Source organism: Ambystoma mexicanum, chromosome 4p (genome assembly GCF_040938575.1).
Source record: "Ambystoma mexicanum isolate Mex_15411 chromosome 4p, UKY_AmexF1_1, whole genome shotgun sequence".
Classification (NCBI taxonomy): Eukaryota; Metazoa; Chordata; class Amphibia; order Caudata; family Ambystomatidae; genus Ambystoma; species Ambystoma mexicanum.
In genome coordinates this window covers 1,074,999,818-1,075,026,870 of record NC_090927.1, presented here as the reverse complement: position 1 = coordinate 1,075,026,870, position 27,053 = coordinate 1,074,999,818, and the positions used below count along the sequence as shown (strand labels likewise).

The 27,053-nt window shown below is 45.0% G+C and overlaps 1 protein-coding gene across 3 annotated transcripts in view; it reads right to left on the bottom strand.

Annotated features, from left to right (window-relative positions):
• Window positions 1-27,053, bottom strand: part of AK9 (adenylate kinase 9) — a 1,784,103-nt gene that overhangs the window by 48,291 nt on the left and 1,708,759 nt on the right. For all 3 annotated transcript variants that reach the window (XM_069606660.1, XM_069606662.1, XM_069606661.1), the window contains 2 exons: window positions 18,689-18,787; window positions 18,507-18,609 (listed from right to left, as the gene is read on the bottom strand). In XM_069606660.1, the coding sequence (XP_069462761.1) occupies window positions 18,507-18,609; window positions 18,689-18,787 (202 nt within the window). The remainder of the gene's footprint in view (window positions 1-18,506; window positions 18,610-18,688; window positions 18,788-27,053) is intronic.

Below are 27,053 nucleotides of genomic sequence, written 5' to 3'. Positions count from 1 at the left end.
GTTGGATTGACGAAGACGAGAAAGCATTCCTGGTCAATAACCATCCGATCGTTCCAGCATTCTATTTGCTCCCAAAAATCCACAAAAACACTACTAATCCACCTGGGAGACCAATTGTAGCCGGCATCGGATCAGTTCTTGAGCCTCTATCAATCTACGTAGATCACTTCCTAAGGCCCTTCATCAGTAAGATGCCCTCCTACGTCCAAGACACCACGTCTATGTTAAAAAAACTGGACACTATACAAGTCGAACAAGAAGACCTATTAGTTACCCTCGACGTCGAGTCACTTTACACGAGCATCCCTCAAATGGAATGCCTGCATGTTCTTAAAACCTACTTAGACGACAGGCGAAAAAGAGAACCCCCCACCGCTTTTCTCCTTGAGTGTACCCGACTAGCTCTAACGGAAAATTACTTCATCTTTAAGCAATCTTTCTACCAACAATGCCACGGGACCAGCATGGGTGCCACCTTTGCCCCAGACGTGGCCAACTTGTTCATGGACACTTTTGAAAATAATTCCATCTACAACGAACACAACACCTTTAAAGACTCCATCGGTTGCTGGCTAAGATATATCGATGACGTGTTTATGATTTGGAAAGGGACCGAAGTTAATCTCCACAAATTCCTGCTCTGGCTGAACTCACAAAATGAGTCCATCAAATTCACTATGGAGTACAGTTCCAATCAGATTCCTTTCCTGGATTTAGCAATATCCAAGAATCAAAACAATTCTCTCAGCACCTCTCTATATCGTAAACCGACATCCAAAAACACTCTACTCGAGTATTCAAGCTTCCACCCTTCTGGGTTAAAAACCAACCTACCCTATGGCCAATTCCTACGTATTAGACGTAATTGCTCCACATTATCTGAATACGAATCCAATAGTAAAGAACTTGCAACCCGTTTAAAAGAACGGGGATACCCTAGCCACATTGTTCGCCAAGCCAGAAAAAGAGTCAAAAACACCAATCGGGAGACCTGCCTTACTCCCACAACTAAAGATCTATCCGACTCTAGAATGACCTGTGTCACCACTTTCACTCCACTGAGTAACTCTATCAAAAAGGCAGTCCTAAAACACTGGGACAAGCTGCAGACAGAATCCTTTAAACCAGAAAAACCAAGATTTGCCTTTAAACGCAGCCGTAATCTAAAAGACCGACTTGTACACACATACACAGAAGCGGATGCTCCTAACAGTACCCAAACCACATTGTGGAACCTCCCGCCTGTAATAGGCCACTTTAAATGCGGCAATTGCTCCGTCTGCAACCTCACGGCCAACCTCAAGACCATTAATCTGAAAGGAAACCAGTGGACCTTCAACTCGTTCACCAACTGTAAAACAAAATGGTCGGTATACATCATCAAATGCCCTTGTGACCTTATTTACATAGGCAAATCGAAGAGAGAAATTCGACAACGGATTTGTGAACACCGTTCCTGCGTACGAAACCAAATAGAAGATAAACCACTAGTGGCACATTTCAAGATGATGAATCACACCCACAACGACATCTTCTGGGCAGTATTGCAAACAGTAAACAACCCTTCCCGCGGAGGTAACAGGGACCTTGCCCTCCGCAGACTAGAACAAAAATGGATTTATCGTTTGGATTCTGTGAGACAAGGTCTAAACATTTCCATCAAATGGAACCTGTTCTTTTAATAAGTGCAATTATGTCCAACTGCTCCCCCCACCGAGCCTCGATCCAGTCACGGTCACCCTTGCACCCATGTGTCTTCTCCAATAAGTAAACCACGCCCTCAGTATTGCTTACACCTGCATAATTCTTAGGTGCTATAGCATAGTGCGTAATAAGATAACGCTTTCTCAATTGTTGATTCATTAGTTTTGGTCAATTGTTTATCAACTTCAACACATGATTCTTTTTTGGAAAACCCCGGTGCATTAACCGGGAGTATTATCGTAATGTATTAATGTCCACTATCTGTCTGTACAAAAAAGATACAACAATTGCAAACCGCTCACATGTGTAATATCTCATAGATACTATGTTAAAGAGTGCCCCAATGTTTCTCTGCACTACTTTGTAAAACACGATCCCAAATGTAAACCTGCATTTTTTGGCATAGAAAACTAGTAGAACCCAGTGACTTGCATCTGTTTAATTCTATCTCCTCATTGTTGTTTCAAGGACAGTATACCTATGTATACCCAATGGGCGCTATTTCCTATCATGTCAACTGTCACACATGATCAATAAGCAACGCGCGAACCAACGTACATTAATACGACCGCGCCAACCACTGACACTACCTCCAGACGTATACACTAACACACATGACTAATAAGATCTACGTGAACCGACGCACTTAGTACGACCGCGCCAACCACTCACACTACCCCCGAACGCATGCGCAGTCCCTGCAGTCACTATGGCCTCCTCTTAAGTACTGACATGCGCAGCCAGTCAAGCGCAACCGACAGCAGTGACACAGCTCTTTTTCCCTGACTCCGGCACGGGTAAGTTTCACGGCACCGCTCTAGTTCTCCTTCCGGAGTGTATATACCCAGTCCACTTGTTGTAACATAACCCTCGCATTTAAGATGTCTTCGCTAAATTCATATCCATCCTGACTCTTGTCCAGGACCCCTCTTCACTCGCACCAAGTACTGGCAATAATTACAGTCTACACATTAACCGGTTTCTGAACTGAAATCTAGTGCGGTTCATTAATTACTACAAGGTTGGCCCGTAACTCTTACCCACTTTGTACCCTTAAGACCAGCTAATTGCATTCTTCACCGTAAACTCTTAGTCACGGCCGCCCCACCTGACACAGTACTTGATTAATTCGACTACCTAGTCACTGCCGTAACACAGATTAATTCTCACCAGTCATTTCCACTTCCTTTTTACTTAGACTGGGTCCTCTGACAATCTGCAGACTGACCCCCACAGCCGCAACTGTTTGAAAATATCCTTGACTCAGTCACGGCTCTTGCACAGATTAATTCTCACCAGTCATTCCGACTTCCTTTTGATTTAGATTGGGGACTCTGACATCTGCAGACTGACCCCCGCAGCCGGAATTCCTGCAGCTGCTGCCTTTTTACTCAGACCACAGCCATGGCACTTATCAACGTCAACATGGTAGGTCCTTCGCCTTGCTTTTCTCACCATCAGTGGACTTGCTGTTTTTCTTACTGTTTTTAACATAGCCTCTTTTACTATAGGACGACGCCTTACTTATTCACCAAGTCTGAACTTGACCCCCACGTCCTGAAGACAGTTCGGTATCCTCAGTGCAGCGCTGTTCCATTTCCATCGGCCACTGCCTTTATCATCCAAACACCGAACCAGAAACACAAATTCAAGTGTCAACATTGTGTAATGTGTTGTGAGAGTTAACAACACATTCAATAGACTGTCACTACTGTATATTCATTCACTGACATTGTGTAATGTGTTGTGAGAGTCAACAACACATTCAATAGACTGTCACTACTGTATATTAATTCACTATAATGCAGATTTTTTGTATGTTTATATGCCATACAATGGCACAAAAAAACTCAAAAACGTCTTTCTGTTAAATAAATTTATATTGTTTTTGTTCCTCCACTGTGATTCCTTGTGTGGACCTCAACTTCTTGGGACCAGGGAGGGAGTTAGGGCCATCTGCGAGCTGGGAGTCCGCGGACCCTTGCTACGGTTCCGGCGGGGACAGAAATGACCCTGACATCGCGGTCAAGGTTTTTAGAAATAAATTGACTAATGTAGTTAAAACGCAGAGTCGAAGACTCCGTGACGTGTCCCTCACAGCAGCGTGCTGAGTGTGTGGAAAAAAGGTATGGGGCGTAGTGACATGGTATAAATGGTATACGATGCCCGACATCACACCCGGAGCCGACAATCAAGCACCGAACAAGATGGATCGATGGAACGAGTCGAGGTCCACTACGCCCCCTGTGGAAATGTTTCTGAGCAGCGGAGCTGGATGAGGATATCTATCAGATGAGGAATCTGTGGGAGCAATGCATAGCCATCCTTCCTGGTTGCAGAGTCGCCGCAAGGGGAGAGGAACGGAAGAGGGAAAGAGAAGAGCTCAGGGCAGAGCAGGCGGAAATATCCATCTATGGGCAAATCCAGTCTTCCTTACTGCGGATACGCCACAGGAGAAACCGAACCAGATGGAAAAAGAACGGAAAACAGATCGGGGTTGTCAGGGCCGCTCTGAAGCAGAAGCAAGGAAAGAGGAAAATCTCTGGCTGCTTCCCTCCGATTGCTGTGGAGGCTGCTGCAGGGAGCGAAGAGCCTGGGAGGCAACAAAGCCCTGGGAGACTGGACAGAGTGGCTGGAAGATTCCAGTTACTGCTGAAAGACCACTCACTCAACCCAAAGGTAACTGGGTTTCTAAGGCAAGTCTGAGAGGTCTGGTGTGCAACAGATAAGAGAGTTTGGGACCCTAAGAGTAACTGAGCAAGAAAGAGTCCATTGTATGCTAAGAATACCCAGGACGTCATGGACCAGCTGAACAGTGGAAACGCAGAACCCTCTGTCTGGGATTGCAAAGGCTCGATAGAGAGGGTGAAGGTTGAAGTAGAAGAGGGGTTGTCTTTCACCGATTGTCCGCACCCCATAATCCAGGTGAAGGTTGAAGGAGAGAGAGATGTTTCTTCAGAGAATTGTGGGATCCCAGAAGATTGGGTGAATATTGTAGTGGGAGAGGAGCCATCTGGCCAGGATTGTCAGAATTCAGTGGCTCGGGTGAATAATGAAGACATGGAAGAAGCCTCTGATGGAGAAACTTAGGACTGTAAGAAGTTGATAAAAGTTGAAGATGAGGAGGAGATGTTTGCCAGAGATTCTCTGGTTTCTAAGGGAAGGAGGATTGGAAGCTTTGCTGCAGGTGAAGAGTAAATGCATTGCACCACAGTGTTCATATTTTATGTGACACGGTTTACCAAAAAACAGAACTACCGTAATACATTTTGCGCTGGCAGATATTGTAGGATGTAAAAAAAGGCGCCTGCATATACTTTCTCTCATTTCCCAAACAAAAGCAGGATATCCAAATAACCTGAACTTTGTACTGACTTAGGAGCACTCGTTACATGTAAAGCGTTGACCTGTGTGTGTCCACTGTTTAAGTATGAGCACTATGTGTCAGGGTTTTAGCTGAGACACCCCCGCTTCTGTTGTTGACCTGCGCATACTCCTTTTGTGCCAGGTATTGACTTAAGAGCCAGGTGTTCACTTTTGTTCAGTTGTTTGAAAGAATAAGTAAATAATATTGAATGAAAACAAATCATAGAAGCAGTAGATGGTAAGGTGGTGCCATCAGATGCCCAAATATGCCATGTACCAGATATCGCAGAATATGGCAATGTTCTCCTACCATTTGCCAGCTATAACGTTTCAACTCTGTTCTAAATGTTCCTGTTCTTTCTCACTGCGCAATTGCCATTATGCTTTTGTTGTGCACAATTGTAGAGTTCTCATGACTAAAGTCTTATGCTTGGCTGTATCATCCTCTTTGGTTTTTCCACATGTTTCATTGCTCTTGGGGCCCGTATCTGAGCTTGTGATAAAAGTAGTGTTGCAAACCGGCATTCTCCCCTCCACTTTCCAGCACTACCATTCTGAGGTGGGTGGTAGGATTGGACTGGAGCTGTAGTGATTTCCACCTGCTGAAATGTAATTTTTTGGGAGCAACATGTACACCAGTGTCACTGCGAGGATTTCTGAAAAGTCAGACACTTTTTTGATTTGAGAAAGGGCTGTCCTTGCAGTGCCTGCCTTGCATTCTTGACGGCTGGTAGGGCTGTTGACAGGCCAGTAATCAGGCACATGCAAAAGTTGGGCCTTTGATGGCAAGCCGTCCAATTCTTAAAATAACTATGGGGCTCTTAAGAAAATTGTTCTTCCTCCTGGGAGGAACACTTTTCTATTTTTGAATGCACCTCAGAAGCAGTCCAGGGTACTTACACTGTTTGCAAAGCCAAGAAAGCATTGTCCCATCTTTCATAGTTGACTAATTAAATACAGGCATTTTTTAGGATCCCTAGTATGACACGAAGGTGATCGCACATAACCCAAGTAAAGCCAAGAGATAGGCCGAACACAAATATTTCAGCATTGGCTGGCAATTTTCCCTATTTGTCCATTCCCATCTGTCCTTTCATGAAGTGCACGATTTTCTAAGTCAGATTTAGGGCATCACACGCAAATGTGGCCTTCTGCTTAGGGTGGGGCGATATATCGAGTTTTGGAGATATAGTGATCTAGGATGAAACAATATTGTTAACATCAAGATATATACCTTTGTATACATTATTACATACACCATCATTTTTTATTTACATTTTCATATTTACAGCTGTGTGTATTCTCAAACAGGAAGAGGAACCCTGTATTTGCACTTTATTTTGATCAATGTCTTATAAATAAAGGTGTTTGTGACATCCCACATTCAGTTAGCGGCCAACAACTGAGCATTTAACCCACATAAACAATATTGTGATATAGCCCAAAAATATTGAGATATGACTTTTGGTCCATAACACCCAGACCTACTTCCACTCCACACCACAATCTTTCATACAAAGTAAATAGTAAGCACACTTAAGAAAAAGTTTGGTAAAGATTGCGTCCTTCTGTAAGTAATCCAAAATAAACCCAATGAGAACTGGATTACGGTCCTTACCTATTGATTTTTTAATCTTTGACACTTTCCCCACATGGGATATTTTGCCACATTTCGTGCAGCATTTTTATGGGGGCAAGCCACCTATACTGTCCTTCACCTCCCCCACTCCACTTCTCAACTACGAAATCTCCCCCTTTCTCTTCTCTCTAACCCTCTGGGCACTTTAAAATACTACAAAGAAATGCAGTAAATATCCTGCAGCCAAATCAGGAGAAATGGCTGTCGGGCAATCAGGGAATACTGTATTATTTATTCCCTGTTATCACTAGAGGGTTTAAGTTCCCCAGTTTTTTTAAGGCACGAAAAGGTGGACACTCAAGCCATGGATCTTGAAGGCACAATGAGTCAATTAGTCAAAATGTCATCCATTACTTCTTTCTTATCTGGCTCGGGCAGTCTATTCATATGTCCAAAGATATCACAGCCTCTGGCTCTAAATGGATGCGACAATCAAAGTCTCTGTGTAGAGTCAATTTGATGGCCCCAACATATCTAAAATTTCAGAAAGGGCAAAGTGCTCCTATGCTAGTCCCTTTTCTGTCAATTTAGGCTTGCAGGCAAGGCTGGATAATTCCTGTGGTGTGCAGCACCAATAGGCAGATGAAAAACTCTAACCAGCACAGTACTCGGATGCGAACGCTCCAGTACTCAGATGCTAACGCTAAAGGACATGCTCTCCAGTTTATGTAGGGGCAGTGTCTTCTCAACCAAGATATTTCCAGAATAAGGGGGGGGGGGAATAAGAGCTGCCCTGAGGTCGAGACTAAGACCTCATGATGTTCACCTGTGGAGAGTGAGATCCTGAGTGCCAGTTAGTCGAGAACATAAGAGAGCCATCACCCATGTGGACAGTCTCCCTTTCATATGGTGTGCTGTGTTTAGTATCCCACTTTGCCCATGTATAGGTACAAGGCCACTGAATTGGACGAGGCACAAACTTCATGTATATGTCCGGAAGCCAATGGCAAGGTGATTTTATGCAAAAATCGGGGCACTGTCAAAAGAAAATTAATAATTTAAAAACCTGATGCCTCCCTACTAGCCAGGGGTGAGTTCACTCATTTAAATTACACCCGTATGGGGCACAACCTTTGTCTCCTCCTTTAGCCTTCTGACGGACGATCTTGCATGGTTCTCGTTGCATAGGCACATGGTTCCAATGGACACTGACATGGCGGTCGAGGTCCGCTATGCAAGGTCTGAGATAGAACCTTACTTTCTCTGCTTTTCTTTATTGAATTTGAATGTTTGTAGGACAAATGCCACCATTTCTTGCGTGATCGTTGATCCAAATACCACGAGCCAACTAATTTTTTATATCCTCGAAGATAGCGCTGAAAATGTCAGCTGGGTTCATTTCTCTACTGCTACATTTTCCTCTCAGGATATTTTAGGCCCAACCTGTATGTTTCAGGGTGTGATTTCTGCTCTTCTCCCCTCTCCATCAGGCTCCCACAGTCCGATTCCAGACTTGAGGGCACTGATTGGGCTTATGAGTGAGTTGCGTGTCCCTACTTCCTCCTAGAGGCTAATTCCAGACATCCTGCTCTGTTTTTCTCTCCTGCGGCAAATTGAGCCCAATCTGTGTGTTACATGCTGTGATTGTTGTACTTATCAGCTCCCCTTCGGGCTTCCACATTTCCCTTCCAGACCTGAGACCCCTGGCCCTTTAATGAAAGAGGGAGGGAGGTTGTTAGTGGGTGCTTATTGAGCCTGAGAGTCACGTGAACAAAACCCTTTCATTTAACTCCCAACCTAACGGAGCAGTTCTGGCCGCAAATCCGGCAACAGATGAGTGGAACCCAAGGCTTAGCCAAGTATTCTTAGACTGCTCGACTACCAAGTAAGAGACACCAGCCTATCACTTGTACCCTGAATTCACTCTTAGCCCATGTTAATTGTTCGTCCGCTTTATTTTGCTTCTTGGTACCTTTGATTAATTGTTCTGCTCTACATCATCTAACAAACCATGGCAGACTCAACAAGACACAGGGAAGACCATAGACCTGCTATTCGCTTAACCCAATAAAGATTAGGAATAGGGCAACTCAACACTGATGACACTGTCTAGCCAGGAAAGACAACATCGAGCCTGGCAATAAGAACTAATTCTGCACTAGACAGAGAATTTCTCTCGGAGAACCTATGCTCCGAAAATATAGAAAAGATACGGTCAGCTCAGCAGGCACCAGAAGGTAACCAGGACTAGGGGTCTAGGGGACTAGGGGCCTCACACCAATCCGCACAGACACTGACACATACCAATATGCTCACTCTCTCCTCTACACCAACAAACAATAGAATGCAGCTATACAGAACAATCAATTCTGCCTAGCTGCACTCATAATCTCACACACAAGCTCCACCACCGCCAGAATGCAGAATCCGAGGTTAACTGCCTTGCTGCACACATTCTACTGATCTCAAACAAGCACTGCACGATGCCTAGTATCAGAATGCAGCTACACACCGCGCAAACCACACTGGCTGCACACATAATGAGTTCACCCAAGCATTATATACTACCCTACTCTCTCCACTGACCTAGACTACAGTCCCCAATGGCGTTCAACCCACAGCGCTTTGAGATCATACCAATGGTATGTAAGGTGCTATATAAATGCACAATAACATAACAGGAGAGCAAACCAAGCAGGCAAGACACACGCTGCAAGTCTGGGCACCACACCCATATGAGCGCCAGAGAATAAGAGGCTCTGGGACCACGAGAGAAACAGAGACAGTTCAGAAAGAAATATATGCTTGGCAGGAAAGTTCATCAAGATGGTATAAGATACCATTGCAAGTCTGGGACTTGCCCCCATTTACAGGCCTCAGAATAAGGTGAAGCTCATGCAAGAAAGCACAGGGTCTCAGACCCATGGAATTAAGAAAGGAAGACACTAATTGAGATCATCGGTCATAATTTCCTGAGGTCTGTTTGGTAGAAGAATGGACCAGACAAACCCTCCATGAAAGAAGAAGAAGTGTTCACGGGAAAGCACAGGAAAGCTGGGAACTCTCCCTCTAGGCTTCAAGCCACACCACTAATAACTCACTAGCCTCAGCCATCTCAACGAGAAATGAGAAAAACATTACAGTTGAAAAACTCATCCCCCTTATTCTCCCGACCCTGAACTCACTATCAGCTATCTCTAACCCCCATTCCCTTGTAGATAGCTACAACAAAATCATGAGATCAGCAATAGACTCCATCGCACCGATACAACTCAGAAAAAACAAACCTAAAAAACACCTGAACACATGGTTCTCTCCCTATCTGAAATCTCTCAGACTCGAGAAACGAAAAAGTGAACAGGTTTGGAGACAATCACCCTCGGATAATAATAAGATGAACCTCAATAAAATAACTGCACTTTACAAAAAATAAATTATAATCGCCAAACAAGAATCCTACAACTTGAGAATATGACAAGCCAACTCCAGCACTAAAGAATTGTTCACCATTATCAAAGAGCTGGAAACACCTATTCCTGCCCTTGACACGTGTGAAAGACAAACAATGGTGCACCAGTGTCCAAAACGCCCTCTCCGATACAGTTGCAAGCCTACAAAATCAACAACAAGAAAGAATCTCTAACCCACACAGCCTACATAGCTAACACCACCTCCCCTCCTCCTCCCCTTAACTCTACACCTAACCCCCCCTCCCGATTCAGATTTTCTAAAGTTTCCACGTTAGAGGTGGAAAAAATCATCCTCAGCCTCAAACCCTCAAACTGCCAGGGCGACGCCTGCCCCTCACAAATCATCAAAGATGCGGCAAGAGACCTCTCACCCTTCATTACCAAGATCATCAACGCCTCCTTCTCCTCAGGTACAATCCCCAGTAATCTCAAAGAGTCATGGGTCCTCCCCTTACTGAAAAAACCCTCTTTAGACCCCTCAATACCTACAAACTACAGACCCATCACCACCGTGCCCTTCCTGCTTAAAATATTAGATAAGACAGCTTATTTGCAAATACAACAATATCTAGAAATAAACCACCTCCTGGGAATCCGGCAGTCGGGCTTTAGACCGCAACACAGGACAGAGACTGCACTCATCGATCTTAAAGCTCAAACCGATACCCTCCGAGACAACGGGAAAACTGCTCTACTACTTCTACTTGACCTCTCAGCAGCATTTGATTTAGTAGACCACAAAATTCTCTGCAACCACCTAGACTCGGCAGCCCACTTCTTGTAAGAAGCCATCGACTGGATTAGATCTTTACTTAAAAACAGGTCTATGTGTGTCTTCTCTAAGTCAGCCTCCGCAGACCCTATCCCCATCACATGCGGGGTTCCCCAGGGATCATACGTCTCCCCTACCTTGTACAATGTGTTCACAAAGCCCCTGTTCGATGATCTTGATGGTCTGGGTATCACCTACACCAACTATGCTGATGAAACCCAGATCCTCATCCCGTTGACGGGAGATTACGACAAGGATTTGGCCTTGGTGAACAGGGTGTACCTCATCATCCAGGCATGGATGGCCTCTCACAGTCTTTGCCTGAAAGATGACAGAACAGAGCTCATCATCCTTGGTTCCACCCCCAACTCAAATGAACTGGACCATAACTACGCCAGCTTCAGTATAGATGGCAATCCCATCAAAGTAGCCAAGGAAGTTAAAACCCCAGGGTTCTATCTAGACGCATCCGTATCCTTCCGTAAACAGGTTAGTTCAATGGCCTCCTCCACAGCTTACACTTGTAAATTAATAAGAGCAGCTAAACCCTTCCTTTCAACCCAGAGTTTACCACCTTAGCCACAGCCCTAATCCTATCAAAACTGGATTATTGTAACGCCCTGTATGTAGGAGCCAATAAATATGTTAAAAACAAAATCCAGATTTTGCAAAACAACGCTCTCAGAGCAGCGCTGAGTATTTCCAAAAAAGAACATATCTCTAACATTAGGAGAGCCCAAAACTGGCTCACCACCACCGACAAAATCATGCTCAAGGTAGCCTCTTTGACGCACAAATGCCTCAATAATGCAGCACGTCGCAACCTTGTCGACAGAGTCAAGAGATACACCCCCAACCGATCTACCAGAACTGCCAACGCCAACCTACTCACAGTCCCCAGATTCAAACGAACCAAAACCGGTGGCAACAGCTTCCAGGTGAAAGCAGCCCAACACTGGAACTCCCTGCCACCAACCTTAAGGACACCTCAAACCTACCCCCACTTTAGGCGCAACTACATTCAGTGGATAAAAGAAAATGACTGCTAAACCTCACCCTTGCCGGCCCCCCATGTACATTTTGTAAATTGCCTGTTAATATATATGTCTTCATATCTTTAACTGTATTGACCCATGTAGACACCTGTAATTACTGTACAGCACTGTAACCAAGCTGAGAATAACCTTGTTGCTCCTGCGCCCTGATACCCTTGGGTCTGGCACGCATTACAAATGAATAAACATACATACAAACAAACAAACTTTCACTGTGCAACCTCTGAGAAAAGCTTGAAAAATCCAGGGGAAAGAAGCCAAACCCCAGTCATTGGATTATAACGTTGAGGAACACTTGTTTTCTTTGTTGACAACCGAGACATTCAGAACTTTCAGTTGACAAGAACTGTCACCAACACTTTAGTTGTAATTATAAAATCCTTGCACATTAGATTTAAGTTATTATTGTTAGGGTCAGAAGTAGGGTTTATGGACACGATAGTGACTGACTATTTATTTCACATCCTGACCTTTTCTTCAGATTTCATTGAGACAGGAAAACCCCTCTTAGCTTTAGGGACAGAGAGGCTGTTTTTCCAACCCTTTTACTGGTTAATTCAATTAATGAGTACAATTTAGTGTCAATATTGATTACTACCCGACCAAGAGCAACTGATTTTCTTAATGGGAACGTACAAATGACTCACAAAAATGCAATTATAAAAATATAATTGTATTTGATATCTATGTGATCTTCAATTTAATTCAATATATAGTTGCTATATCTAATGCTCAATTAATTAAACTAATAATTTTTCATGTCTTCATTATCCATGTGTCACAATCCAATGGCCACTATACCACTTTTTTTTTCTGAAATCCTCCCCAGGTCTTTTCAAAATCTTAAATGATGAATATCCTTTCCAAGACCATTTTGAATAGACCAAGGCAGGATTTTTTAACAAGACAGCATATTAACTACTGTAATGTCACAGACGGAAAATGAGCACCTATAAATTCATAGATTTAATTGGCTGGAAATTAGAAATTGTCACCTAATCTTGAATATATGTGATGACTACACAGAGATTTAATAAAATAAAATCATATTTTAATATTTCCATGTCTGTGAGTAATCACACTTGACACTGTTGAAAATATTTGCCAATATTTCGCTTCAGAAGTCCATCCAACATTGTTTGTACAGTGTTTTAACACCTTTGATACATCATTAAAAAAAGACATTTGTGACATAACTTCCATTGCTCTTTTCACATTTGTCAAATTAGACTTTAACATGAACCAAATGGTGTGTTTATCGTTCTGCCAAAAGAGTGGAATTAGGTGATTAAGAAGCACTAATCAATTAAAAAGTGAGTGCAGCAACTTAAGAGATCGTCATAATTCTAATGATTATAAGCAAAGGTTGTGTTTTGATGCTACATTTTAGGCATCATGAAGTAGATTAAAGGTCAAACGGGTTGGGTTTTGGGTTTTAAATCATTTGTCTGTCCCTGGCATCATGCCTAAATACACATCTAGGGATGTGGGCATCTGTTTGCTTTCAAGTTTTTATTATTTTGCAGGCAACAACAACTAAAAACTGCACCAGGGAATTATATCACTTTGGAAAAATATTCAGAAGATTTAAGTTACTTACCTATAACTCTTGTTCTCCAGCATGGATCAGGCATGGATTAACATGCTCATGAATATTCCTCGTCGTCCAACTCGGAATCCTGGGTAAAAAGAAATAACAGTTTTGCTTTAGCTTAAAAACTGTATTTCTTCTTTAAACCAATAACTGTCCTCGGTGTCATACTGCCCCCATCCAATGACAGTCCTCTCCGTAAACTCCACCTTTGGTGGCCATCTTCAGATTTGGTAAGCACATAAAATGGCAGTATGAACCAAGAAGAGCCTCTGCGGGGAAAGAAGGAGGGTTTGCATGTGAATGCATGGAGCCCCTTGCAAGAGATTAGGGCGCACACCACACCACTGTATCACTCATCGGAACTCCTCGTTGAGGGTGATCTTGTCCGTCCAGGATCCTGAGACTTGCAGCCACCTTACATCCAGAAACTCTTGGAGAAGCCTCATCGGTAGTCTGCAAAGGCGGACAAGGTTGATGCAGTAGGAAACCATGCCAAGCATTGACATGGCAGCTATCACCGTAGCCGACCGCGCCGACGACAGGCGCTGCACTTTCCCTAGGATGGCTATCATCCTCTCTTCCGAGGGCGACACCAGATAAGTTACTGTGTTCAGCTTGGCTCCCAGAAACTGAGCATTCTGCGATAGCTCCAAGCAGGACTTTGGATCCGTCAGCAGACGCACAGTCCTCATTGTGTGCTGGCTTGCCAGTGCATGGAGTGGGATTGGATGAGCCAATCATCCAGACAAGGGTAGACGTGGATGCCCTTGAGACGAAGGAGCGCCGCCATCGGAGAAAAAGCACATTGTAAATATCCTCCTGGCCGGTTTCAGGCTGATGGGAAACGCCTTGAACTGATAGTGTCGTCCCTGGACCACGAACAGCAGAAACTTACAGTGTTTCCGGTGGATGGAGGTGTGGAAGTAGGTGTCCCCCAGATCCAATGACACCAGGAAATCAACTTCCTCCAGTTGGCTGGAGCACGTGCTGCAACGTGACCATCGTGAATTTCTGGGACTTCAAGTACATATTGAGGCGTCTCAGTTCAAGGATCGGCCTCCACCCTCTGGACTTCTTTCAGACAAGAAAGTATCTGGAATACACTCCAGATCCCCAGAGGCACTGTGGGACGGCCTCTATCGCCCCCCTTTTTTAACATGGCGTTGACCTCCTTCAGCAGCTGCACCACGTGTTATTCTTGTCGAGCCACTGGGGGAATATGAGGACACCTGTGTTAGAACTCCAAGGTGTGCCCCTGTACGAGATCGTCCAGCACCCATCTGTTGGTGGTGACGGTCTTTCACGCGCTGGGGAACCTCGCCGGTCGGCCTCCCAATGGGGTGCACAAGTGGAGGCCAGAGTCCACGGCCGGTTGAGGTCTGTTTCAGGGTCGGGGCACTGCCTTGTGGGTGGTGCTGATGCTATTCTCCACTGCTGTATGCCTGCAAGCAACCTCTGTAGGCATCGTGCATTGGGAAGGATGTCGATAAGGGGTGGTAAATGTCTTGCAGGACCTGCCAGCCTTTCCTCTCGAGGAACAAAAGGATGGTGACCAACGTTGCTGAAGGGTACCCAGCGAACGTGCTGTCTCTCTGTCCGTCTTTATGATTTGCAGAGACTCGTCGATGGTCTTGCCAAAGATGTTCTCTCTATCATATGGCATGTCCAACACTTAGGACTGAATGTCCGTTTTGAATTTGATGGCTCTGAGCCATCCCTACCGACGAAGAGACACTTTGTTGCCCATTTGATGGAACTCTGTGTCCACGATGTCCACCGCCACTGTAATGGCATGGACCAAGACCACTTCCCCTTCCTGGAACAGTGCCAGAGCTTCCACTTTCTTTGTCGTCAGGAAGGAAATCCAAAATAGGGCTCAATTTATACCATAGTCCCTGATCATAGCGGGACAAAATGGCCAGGGCGTTAGCGGCCTTAATGGTGCTGGCAGCAGTATAGATGATCTTTTTCCCCATCGCGTTCAGCTTCGTCCCCTCCTGGTCCGGAGGCACCATGGACGAGGACGGCGGGTTCGCAGAGCGTTTCCTGGCTACGGCTGAGACCACAGAGTCGGGTGAGGGCTGCGACCACAGGCACTTGGGGGCCGAGTCCAGGACTCTGTATTTCTTCTTGAGCCTATACCGCTTGGGTGGAGCAGTGACCAGAGTCTCCATTAGGGCCAAGCCTTCATCCCAGATACCGCCTAGCAAGGGAACGGACATGATGGTCTTCCGTCTGGACTCACGTTGTTGGTAAAGGAATCCTTCCTTTTTCGTCACCTAAGGTACCAGTTGAAAAAGTTCTGTGGCCCTGGACATCATAGCGTGAAAATAGCCGACCTCATCCGGTGGAGAGGCCATGTGTGGTTCATCCACGCCCACTGGCACCTCGACAGCAGGCACAAAATCATCGGCCTTGTCAGTGTGCATCACATTAGTCGCCGTATCCGTGCCAGTGTCTGCCGCCAGATCCCCAGTCAAGAGTCAAATCCTGAGGTGGAAGCAGTGGTGGAGATGTCGTTTGACACCTTGGACCAGCTGGTCTTTAGACCTGCGCTTACGACAGAGAGGAGCCCCAGGAGGCTGCCGTGGGGGACTCCTAGAAAGAGCAGGGACGGTGTGGGAGACAGTTTCTGTTGAATTTCTGAAACAAGCATGTGCAGCGTGGTCAGAATGTCCCTTGGCTGAGGTGTGAAAGGAATGGGCGGTGAAGGTTCTGGACTGATGCGCCTCCTCTGGTGATGTGGGGGACTGGACTCACCTCGTACGGACCCACCTACAGACATGGGTCCCTGACCCCTTTCGTGGTTCAAATAATAGTCTTCGGGCAGATTATCGTCGCCCTTCCGCGGAGCTTGTATAAATCTGCACTGTTTCACTTGGGCCGCTCGTGGATCCGTACCCCTCTTAGGGTCAGTAGAAGCTTTACCCTTTACTCTCTATGTAGACTTCTGGGGTGGAGCGGTCAGTGGAGCTGTTCCTATTCCATGGGTCTTCACCAGAGCCGTAGCAGCTGATTCATGCTGTGGCGGTAGGGACACCCGAGGGGCGTCCACTGCTGTGACTGTGGACACCACCTTTGACGAAGAAGTAGTGGTCGTCAATGAGCTTGTTGACTGGGTCATCGACAGGGTGGTAGCAGGAGCCTTCGTCGACATGGTTGTGATCGTCGATGACAAAGTTGTTTCGGACGGTTGAGCTGCCGATGGTGTCGTCGAGGGGGGCAGCTAAGGACCACCTTTAGACCTCTCCGTCGTCTTGCCTGCCGATGGTAAACAGAGTTTTGAAGGAGTCAAGGACTTTCTCTTAGAGGGAGCGCTCCTCACTGGTAGGCTCACCGTAGAAGTAGTTGGTGACGGCAACCATATCCGTCCTGAGCGGGACCCGCAGCCGCAGCGAACCCAGTGGAATCAACATCATGCTGCCTGGCCATCTTTTTGATCCCCGAGGGCAGGGCGTCCTCAAAGGATCTCAACCTCTTTTCTAAGGGAGTTTGCTAGTGGGACCGGCCGGTCCTGGGGGAAGCATGACCATGCCCGGAAGCAAAGTCAAAGGCCTTGCCCAATTTGAGTCACGCTGCCAGCCTGCTGTAGCAAACCTTTTTTGTCTACTTTGAAAATCAACGGCAGACCTTGCATCACTCCTCATCATGGTCCGGATGAAGGCCATACAGACATTTATGGTGTCGGTCCTCGACATACACATTCCTCAATCCACATTTCGCGCAGAGTTTGAAGAGGCATCTCTTCTCCTCGGTCATGGTGGAAATGCACGAAGTAGGACCAAGCCCAGGCCTTCTCGAAACTCGTTGGCAGATCCGTGATGTAGTATGATGTTCGCCGACAGCAGGTCGCCCCTGCCAGCAATCGACCTCCGGTCGAACCATGAGACAAAAATCGGTCCAAAACGTTTACTAAATTTGCTGAAAAAACTAAAAATATGAAAAATAGCTTGGAGAGCAAGAAGAGGACTCCCAACACTGAAGCGTGCATAAAGAAATCTCAAGAAGGCCACCAGCGGTACAGCTTAGGGAGATGACTGTCATTGGATGGAGGCAGTATGACCTAGAGGACAGTGATTGGTTTAGAGGAGAAATCCAGTTTTCAAGCTAAAGGGAAACCGTTTTTTCTTTTTTACAGAGGATTCCCAGTCCGACGATGGGTAATATTCATGAGCATGTAAATCCATGCCAGACCCCACCCCATGCTGGAGAATATGACTTTCTCAAATATTAATCTCTGCACATTGCATATGTACGCTCAGCATTCAATTGCCCCTTTAGGAGGCACAAGATTCCTTTCGGAGAGACATTCCCTAATTTGCACACTAGAATTGACAATTTCTTATGGGAATTTTTTGTGTCCTAACTAAAATCCACTCTTAAGATTAATTTCATGGGCCAGCTGTGACATAGGCCTCTTTAACATTCAAATATCCAATTTTTTAAATGTTGTCGTGTAAATGTACGGCAAACCCAAATACCTTAATTTCTCCTATTTGTATCAGACTCAATGAACTTGGATAGTGTCACAGGGCAATATCTAAATAAAGAGCAAATAATTGATGCACTGATAGGCAGAAACCTTCCCTGGTCCAAGACGTAACCTGCTTGGAGATGGGTAACAAAAGCCCCTTTCGAAAACTGCTCTAAATCATATCAAAAGAAAGCAGTGCACCTTTGACCATTCTGTGACTTGAGTGCAATACAGGAGTCCTCACCGTGTAAGGGAAGTTAGTCTGATTTTGCATCGCGTGCAAGTCACACAGATTGATAGGCTCTTTCAACCTTTATTCTGAAGAGGCAAACAAAACGCTGTTTCCTGTTCCTAGCTTCCCTTGTTTGTCCAGGAGATGAGCAGAGAGCATGGTCAACCTTGTTGCTATTCCAACTTTCCTAAAAACTACAAACAAAGTCACAGTGGGAACATTTACTGCATGATGTCTGCTCAAATAATAGAATTACAAACCTGTTCAAGATATCCTGATAGAGGCAGGTAGCTAAGCAGTATTGGTTCTTTCTTTGGCGGGAGCTTATGTGGAAGCTTTAGATTCCAGTATTTCTCCGGTAACCTAAAGAGACAGCAACCAATGAGAATCTTGCAAAAATCAAGGTTCAATGATTAAAGTAGGAATTCATTTGAGAACTCACCTCATGAACTTCTGAAGTTTTTCTTCACTTTCGAAAATGAATATTTTATCTCGATACTCAACAGCATTTTCAATGTGGCCATGTACCAGTGCTTCATACCTTAATATGAGAGAGAGATTAGAAATGATTACAAGACACTCTGAACAGGGCACTATTGCTATCTGCAAAAGTGACCTCTATATTTTTTACAAGCTTATTCTGAGATGACTGAATGAAAGGACCATTTTGGACCACAGTTGAAATCATTATTAAGGTCGCCCAAAATATTAGTCTGAAAGATAATTAAACAGGTAACAGGGTCGGACTGGGACAAGAAATAGGCCCGTACACCCAAATTAAAGTGGCCCACCCCTCGCCTGAAAAAAGTGGCCCACCCACGGCCTCAAAAGAAGTGGACCTCAAACCATCATCCGTGAATCGCGTATATTCACGACTTTACAGAAAATGCTATCCTAAAAACTCACACATGGATAAATGCCCTTTGCAACTGTGAGACACTTTGTATTTGTATCCAAGACCATTGTATGCCCCAGTCCGACCCTGGGCAAACCCTTTAATGATGGCTTCCCTATTACAAACACCAGGGCTTCTGTCTGGGGCAGCAAGAAGTTCCATTTTCATATTAGACAAAATACTTCCTCCATTCTGTGGGCAGGCTGATTCACAAAAATGAATCTGCCACTGTAAAATGGTTTAGTGTGGGCAGATTTGCTTTTCTGAATCTTCCCACCTCTCCAATGTGGAGCCTAAGAGCTGACCATCTGCAACCTACCAGAAACTCACCTGGCTTCCCAGATGCCGCCCTGCACCTATGTTTTTGCTGAACGCACATGGCGATTAAACACTCGCCATAATGCAAGAACACATATCAAAACTACAATGAATACATGTTAACACCATCTCAACCCCCATTAAGGATATTAAATCATTCGAAAACTGCCATACCACGAAGCATGCAACCCGCGACCGGACCACGTATTGCACCAATTTTAGGCCCTTGCCATCACAACATTTCCACACTCTCTCGACAAACTACCCTAAACATATTTACATCAATAAAGGCGCGGTTTACCACCACCCCGAACGGAGACCACATCTACCATAATGCACGGCTAATAACCCGCCCCTTACTCGCAAGCACTGTTAAAAACCTGCCTTCAAATCTGCCAATTAAGATAACTCGTGTGATGTAATTCCGGCCACTGAAGCAAGAAATGCAATCTGGCAAAGTGGGGGTTAAGAAAGGCCCAAGATCACACCATTTCTAGGAAGCCAATCCAGGGGGAAAATGCCCTTCAGCAGTGGGGCAAGGACACGCCACCTTGGACGGAGACGGGCATGGCGCAAAATAATCAACAGCTATACCTGCAATTCCACATTGCTTTGATAAAGTGACGTAAGCAGGTGTTGCGTCACGTTTATAAATACACACGTGGTTAGAACCAATAAATATATACGTAAAGCCCAACAAATGCATACAAACCAATATCTATAGATGTATGTATCAATAATTAAATGCATTCGTAAAGTGCATCATTCTACAAATCAATGCAATTGAAAATACGCAAAATGTTGTTTCTTACCTTTCATTTGCAGGCTTGCGGGGGGAAAATAAGAGAAGCGACAAGCGAGGCATTACATTGACAAATAAAGCCCCAACCTAACCGCCATTGCTCGCCTGTCTTGAGGGTGGCTGCTCGCGTTGCTGTCATTTGCATGGCAAAATGGAGTGACTTCCCGTGCCTGGGCAATGGGAGGAAGCCTGCAGGAGCTGCCACCGTCACCCTGCCATGACTGCTGAAATCGCACACCAGCAGCAGGCAGCCAGGAAGGAGAAAGGGATAGAGAGAGACACACAGAAAGAGAGGGTGGGAGAGAGAGAGAGAGAGAGAGAGAGGGAGAGAGTGGCAGCATGCCTTCCTCCCCAGCAGCAGCCGCCTTCCTGGCTGCCTCTCTTCCCCTTCTTCCCCCTTTCAGCCCCACTGTGCCCTGCCCGGTGGCAGGCACTGGAAAGGGAAGAAGTGCTGAAGGAGGACAGTGCTCCGAACCCAGGTGCAGTGGCCAAAAGACTGCTGCAATCTACCCACATGGGAAATCATACAAATTTCATGTTCACGGCTCCCCGTCCACATGACCAGCCCAGGCAAATCCCAGCTCATGGCCACTCAAACACAAAGCGGGGAGCCTGCCTGGAGGGAAGGAAGAAGCAATTTGCAACTTGTTACGAATGCACACGGGCCAGCCCCGGCTGGCGGGACTCATGTTACTAAAAAGTAACATGTGGTGTTGCAGCAGTTGGCTCGCCTGCTGCAGCAGGCACTCTGAGGCTCTGAGCAGGGTGGAGATTAATGTAACTTATGTTACTTATAGTAAAGTAAGTTACATTAAACCCTTCCTTACCAAACCGGCCCAGGCGTGGGCTTCACAAACGGCCCCCAGGGCCTCGCCAACCTTAAATTCATTAATTTCGGCCCGGCCACGAATGACTGACGGCCAATCCGTCCCTGGCAGATAGTCATTTCTTGCAATTTAAATAATGTGTTTTTTAAATTATTAAAACAAACATATCTACCCCTCACCATCCAGTAGCAGCATTTGCTCCTCCTAATTGTTAGCCTGCATGTATCGCGGCACGGGACGACGATAGGTCCCCAACCAGGACCTGGCATACAACCACCCATACACCCGTCTCACCACCGTTCCATCTTCCTGCCACCGCTCAAATGGTTTGGGTCTGCACCTCACCAAAAAGCCCCTCGGGAAGGGCCCACAGATCACCATCCTAGCCCGTCGATGACACACAAGGCTTCCCTTACCCACACATCCAAACCCCGAAAATGCGATCCACCCAAGCCCCGGTGACAACCCGCCTAACCCACCTGTTGCTCACCTTCAGCCTCCCTCCTGAAGTTATTGGGGACCGGGCCCCTCTGCCCCATGCCTGGGCAAGTTACGCCGACACAGACTCTGTTCCAGAATCACTAGCTCAAACTCTGACACACCGCTCCCACAAGTGCACACAATTGGTACACCTGTACGAACACATGACCCGTTGGTACAACCAGAGCTGCCCAAAAGGCTAGACACGCGTCAGACTCACCTAAATGTGCCCTCCTCAATGCTAGGTCCCTAGGTGCGCATGCCATGGAAATCCACAATCTCACCTTGGAGCTCCAGCTCAACTTCCTAGCCATCACAGAGTCTTGGCTCCAAGATGCCTCTTATCCTTGGCCATACCACTCTTGGACCACTCATGGACTACTCTTATCCTTGGCCATACCACCTGCCTATACCATTCACAGGGCTGACCGAACCAACGCGCCAGGAGGTGGGGTCACCCTCATCTATAAATCTGCACTCCAAATCAGAACCTGCCCTATGCTCCCTACCCCAGACTATGAAATGTGACTCTTGAAACTCGCCACCAATTCTCAAATGACCTACAACATACTACTAATATAGAAACAGCCCAATGGACCGAGCTCCCCTGACCTGGATATCCCACTCTTAATCACGCCGCTCATGAAACCTACCACCAAATGTATCATTCTGGGTGACATCAACCTCGGCATTAATGACACCTCTGATACTAAAGCTACTGCAGCTACCCTCAATGGCATGTGCTTTTCCTAACTCATCTCCCCACCGATCCATAAAAAAGGACAAATCATTTATTGGATCTTCACGGCCATTGCCCTCATTACTATCTCGGCCATTGACCCTACCCCCTAGTATGATTATCTATTATAAAATTCTCTATCTCACTCACTAAACACTTGAAAATCCAGCCTGAGTCCTTAAGTCCCGTAATGGTCCGCAACACTCGAGAGCTAAAACATAACGACCTCAAACCCACCCTCCTTTCAGCTCTCAGTACCTACGACCTAAGACCCCAACAGGTTCCCTCACGGCCTAACGATCCAATACCACTCCTGTTTGCTGAAAGCCCTCAAATACACATGCCCTTCTCAAATCAAAAATTCATAAGCCTCACAAAACGAAAAACCTCTGGTTCTCTGAGGAACTAATTGAACTGTTCAGAGAAAAAGATCTATCGGACACATCTGCAAAAAAAAAAAAAAATCCTCCTCACAGCTGCAGTCCCTCGCAACCCTAGCCCTTAAATACAAAAAAAGCTGTTCTCTCCTGCAAATACAACGGCTACAATGATAGAATCGCAAATGCCAGTTCAAACAGCAAAGAACTTTTTGCGATACTTCGAGAATTAGAAACCCCCATCCTGCCCGCAGGCACTACCTGTGTCGACAACGACTGGTGTACTACTATACAGAATGCCCTCTCCAATAAAATCAACACACTAGTATCTAAGATAAATGCTAAGAAAGCCTTTCTTGCGGCCAAGCCCCAGGCAACCTACATCAACTTCTTGCCTTGCAACGACATCAACACTTCCAACACACCACAGTTGTTCTTCAACCAAGTCTCTCTGAAACTCTCAAACTGTAAAGGAGACTCCTGTCCCGCCCACTTAGTGGAACTCTGTGCCCCCACTCTCACACCAATCATTACAGAGTTTGCCAATGCCTCCTTCACAGCCAGCATTGTACCACCCAGAATCAAATCCGCCTGGTTCACCCCACTCCTAAAACAAAAAAAACACCTTTGACCCAGCCACACCAATGAATTACCGTCCCATCACCACTGTCCCCTTCCTTCTAAATATTCTGGTCTGCCTTGCCCATCTCCAAGTCCAAACATTCTTAGAAAATAATCACCTACTTGGCAAAAGACAATCAGGCTTCTGCCCCAGACATAGCACGGAAACTGCCCTCCTCGACCTAAAAATACAAATAGACTCCATCCACGACTCTGGAAACCTCGGAATCCTCATACTCCTAGATCTCTCTGCAGCCTTTTATTTGGTTGACCAGAACACTCTTTGCTTACACCTCAACCAACACTTCCACTTCTCCCCAGAAAGCACTGCTTGGATCAAATCCTCCCTCAGCGACCGAACCACGCGGGTGTACATAGGCGAATCAGCTGGCGATGCCATCCCAGCTCCATTGGGGGTTCCACAAGGGTCATGTCTCTCACCGACCCTCTACAATACATACACAAAACCCCTCTTTGACCTCCTTGATGCTAAAGGGATTCCTTACACAAGCTTTACGGATGACATACAGATCCTCATCCCACTCACCCGCGACCATGTCAGGGACTCCACTATAATCAACGAAGTCTACAGCACTATCCAAAGATGGATGGCCACGCACAACATATGCCTAAACGATGAAAAAACAGAGCTCCTTATCATTGGCTCCCCCCGTAGGATCAAACACCTTGACCCCATCTTCTCCTCCTTCTGCATTTATGGCACATCTATCCCAGTCTCAAAGCAGATAAAAACCCTAGGGGTCGATCTAAAAGCTGAACTAAATATGAATAGACAAGTCAATGCTCTTTCCTCCTCCACCACATAACACAGCTAGGCTTATCTCATTGTGTAGGCAGTTCCTCTGCCCGAACAACTGCATTTCACTATCACGAGCACTGATCCTCTCCAAACTCAACTATTATAAGGTCCTGGTCAGCATACCTCCAAAGCTAACATGGCAAACTGCAATTGCCCTACGTGCTGCCCTGGGTCTTCAACGATCTGACCATAACTCTGCCTCCAGACGTAAAGATCACTGGCTGCCTGTCGAAGCCCGAGTAGAATTTAAAAACACTCTCATCACCCATCACTGCGTACACAAAGAGGCCCCAATACCTTACCAACTGCATTACAGTGAATACCCCCAACGCACGCTTAGATCTAATGCAAGTATCTCACTGCATACCCCGCGCTTTAGGAGAAAAAGAGCCCAAGGAATCAGCTTCTGTGTCACCGCACCCACCCTCTAGAACTCACTACCTGTTCATATTCACAATGAACAATCCTTCACGACCTTCAGAAAACTAACCAAAACATGGCTATTTGACAAATATGAATAAGAACTATTGTCATCACCACTGACAAACCTGTATATGACATGTCTTCTCCCCTGCTCTTTATTATGTTTGAGCTCACCACTATCTTGTCCTAACGCTGTGATACCCCCGGGCCTGGGCGTTGCCATAAATGTAAAGAAAATAAAAAAAATAATCAGTTACATTAAGATTCATATGTAAACCAAATTGCAACTCCACAAAAAATGTAATGTTTGCAAAGATGTGTCTGTGGTAGAGTAGAAGAAAGTTAATGCCTAAACACCTTCATTTACAGAGGCCATACAGACAATCTTGTAAGATTATTCAAGTTCATCAGAAAACTAAAACTTAAAACATATTTTGCGACACAAGTTAAACAATACTCTCCAAAAACACCAGTAATTGAACCATCAGAGCTCTCCTTACAAGTAATGATGAGTACACATATTCTGATGTCTATTGATGATGCTATATCTGATAGAGAGTCCAGCCTATTGGACACCTTGAAAGAGTTGGATATACAACAATGTAACTTGAAAATTAAAGATTTTTCAAACAAATCAAAATGTACGCCTATCTTTCCGGAAGATAATATTATTGATACTTTTCACCGAGCTGTGACCAATGACATCCACATACTTTGTGATCGCTGTTCTCCTCATTTCCATCAAAAATCATCTAATTTAACTAAAGCACAATTACAAGCCCTACACAAGTTAGCCTCCAACGACTCCCTTGTGATCAAGGAGGCCGATAAGGGAGGCAACGTTGTAATTATGGACAAGGAAGATTACATTACGATGGCACTGGCCCATTTGAATTTACCTAGGTGTTATGAAACTTTGAAAAGTAATCCGATTTCGAGTATTCGCAATACAGTTCACTCAATTATTGACAAATGGTTCAAGCTGGTATCGTAACCGATGTGGAGGAATCCTTTTTGACTCCTGAGCGACCCACTATGCAAACTGCATATTTTTTACCTAAGATCCATAAGGCGTACACAAAAATACCTGAAGGCAGGCCTATTATTAGTGGGCAGGGAAGGATTAGGGAACCAATTTCAATATATGTGAATGAATGTATCACACCTTTGGTATATACCACACCGACATATGTACGTGATACTATGCATATTCTCGATATAATTGAAAAATTACCACCCATATCTGATGTATTATTGGTTACACTCGATGTTAAGGCATTATATACATCTATTGATCATCAGAAAGCTATTGACAGCATTCATTATATTTTTCGCCAGCAATCATCATCATACCATCTGCACATTGAAATGGTTAAAGATCTACTTTTCTGTGCCTTACAAAATAATGTCTTCGAGTTCAATAATATATACTACAAACAACTTATTGGTATTGCCATGGGGGCGAGCTTTGCTCCCTCCGTGGCTAATATATTCATACATCAATTCGAGCAACAATATGCGTTTTCCAATACTGACTTTTTTCAATCAATATACCTATGGAAAAGGTATATTGATGATGTTATCATGCTCTGGACTGGCACCAAAGAATCCTTAAGTCAATTTGTTACTTTCCTCAATGATAATAATTGAGGACTGCAATTTATATACCAATTTAGTGCATGTTCTATTGATTTTCTTGATTTGAATATCTCTGTTTCTAAGAGTGGTTTCAAGACGAAAACATATCGTAAACCGACTTCAGTTAATGCTGTGTTACACTAGTCTAGTTAGCACAAAAACTCTAATCAATAACATTCCGAAAGGAGAGTATATTAGAGCGAAAAGGAATTGTTCTCTTGATGCTGATTTCGTGGTGGAAAAAGCCTTCATCCATGGACAATTTCAAACACGGGGTTATAAGGCCTCCCTACTTACTCAGGTTGATCGTGAAGTGTCTAGTATGAAGAGAGCAGATTTGCTTAAACCCAAGACCAAACCAGATTTTGCTAATGAGCGACATAATAAAATCAGACTTATTACTCGCTACAACAGAGATAGCAATAGTATCTATGCTATTCTTAAACGTCACTGGCATTTACTACAATTAGATCATGACTTGGTGAAATGGCTTGAACCCAACCCTGAAATCACCTTCAGTAGAGCACCTACATTGAAAAATATTTTATGTCCATCTTTCATGTCCCCACCACCCCGTGGCGGGACATGGCTCGCACAGGGTAAGGTTAAAGGCTTTCACAAGTGTGGGAGCTGTAATATGTGTCTGCATACTTTTGAGACTGATTCAGTTGATTTTGGTATAACGGCAAACATGCAATGGACTCATTTATTAACTGTAATACGAAATTTGTAGTATACTGTATTATCTGTACCTGTGGACTAATGTACACTGGCAGTACAATCAGGCCTCTCAAGATTCGTATTCGAGAACATTTCTCGACAATATCTAAACAGGAATCCAAATACCCTTTGGCGCTGCATTGGCAG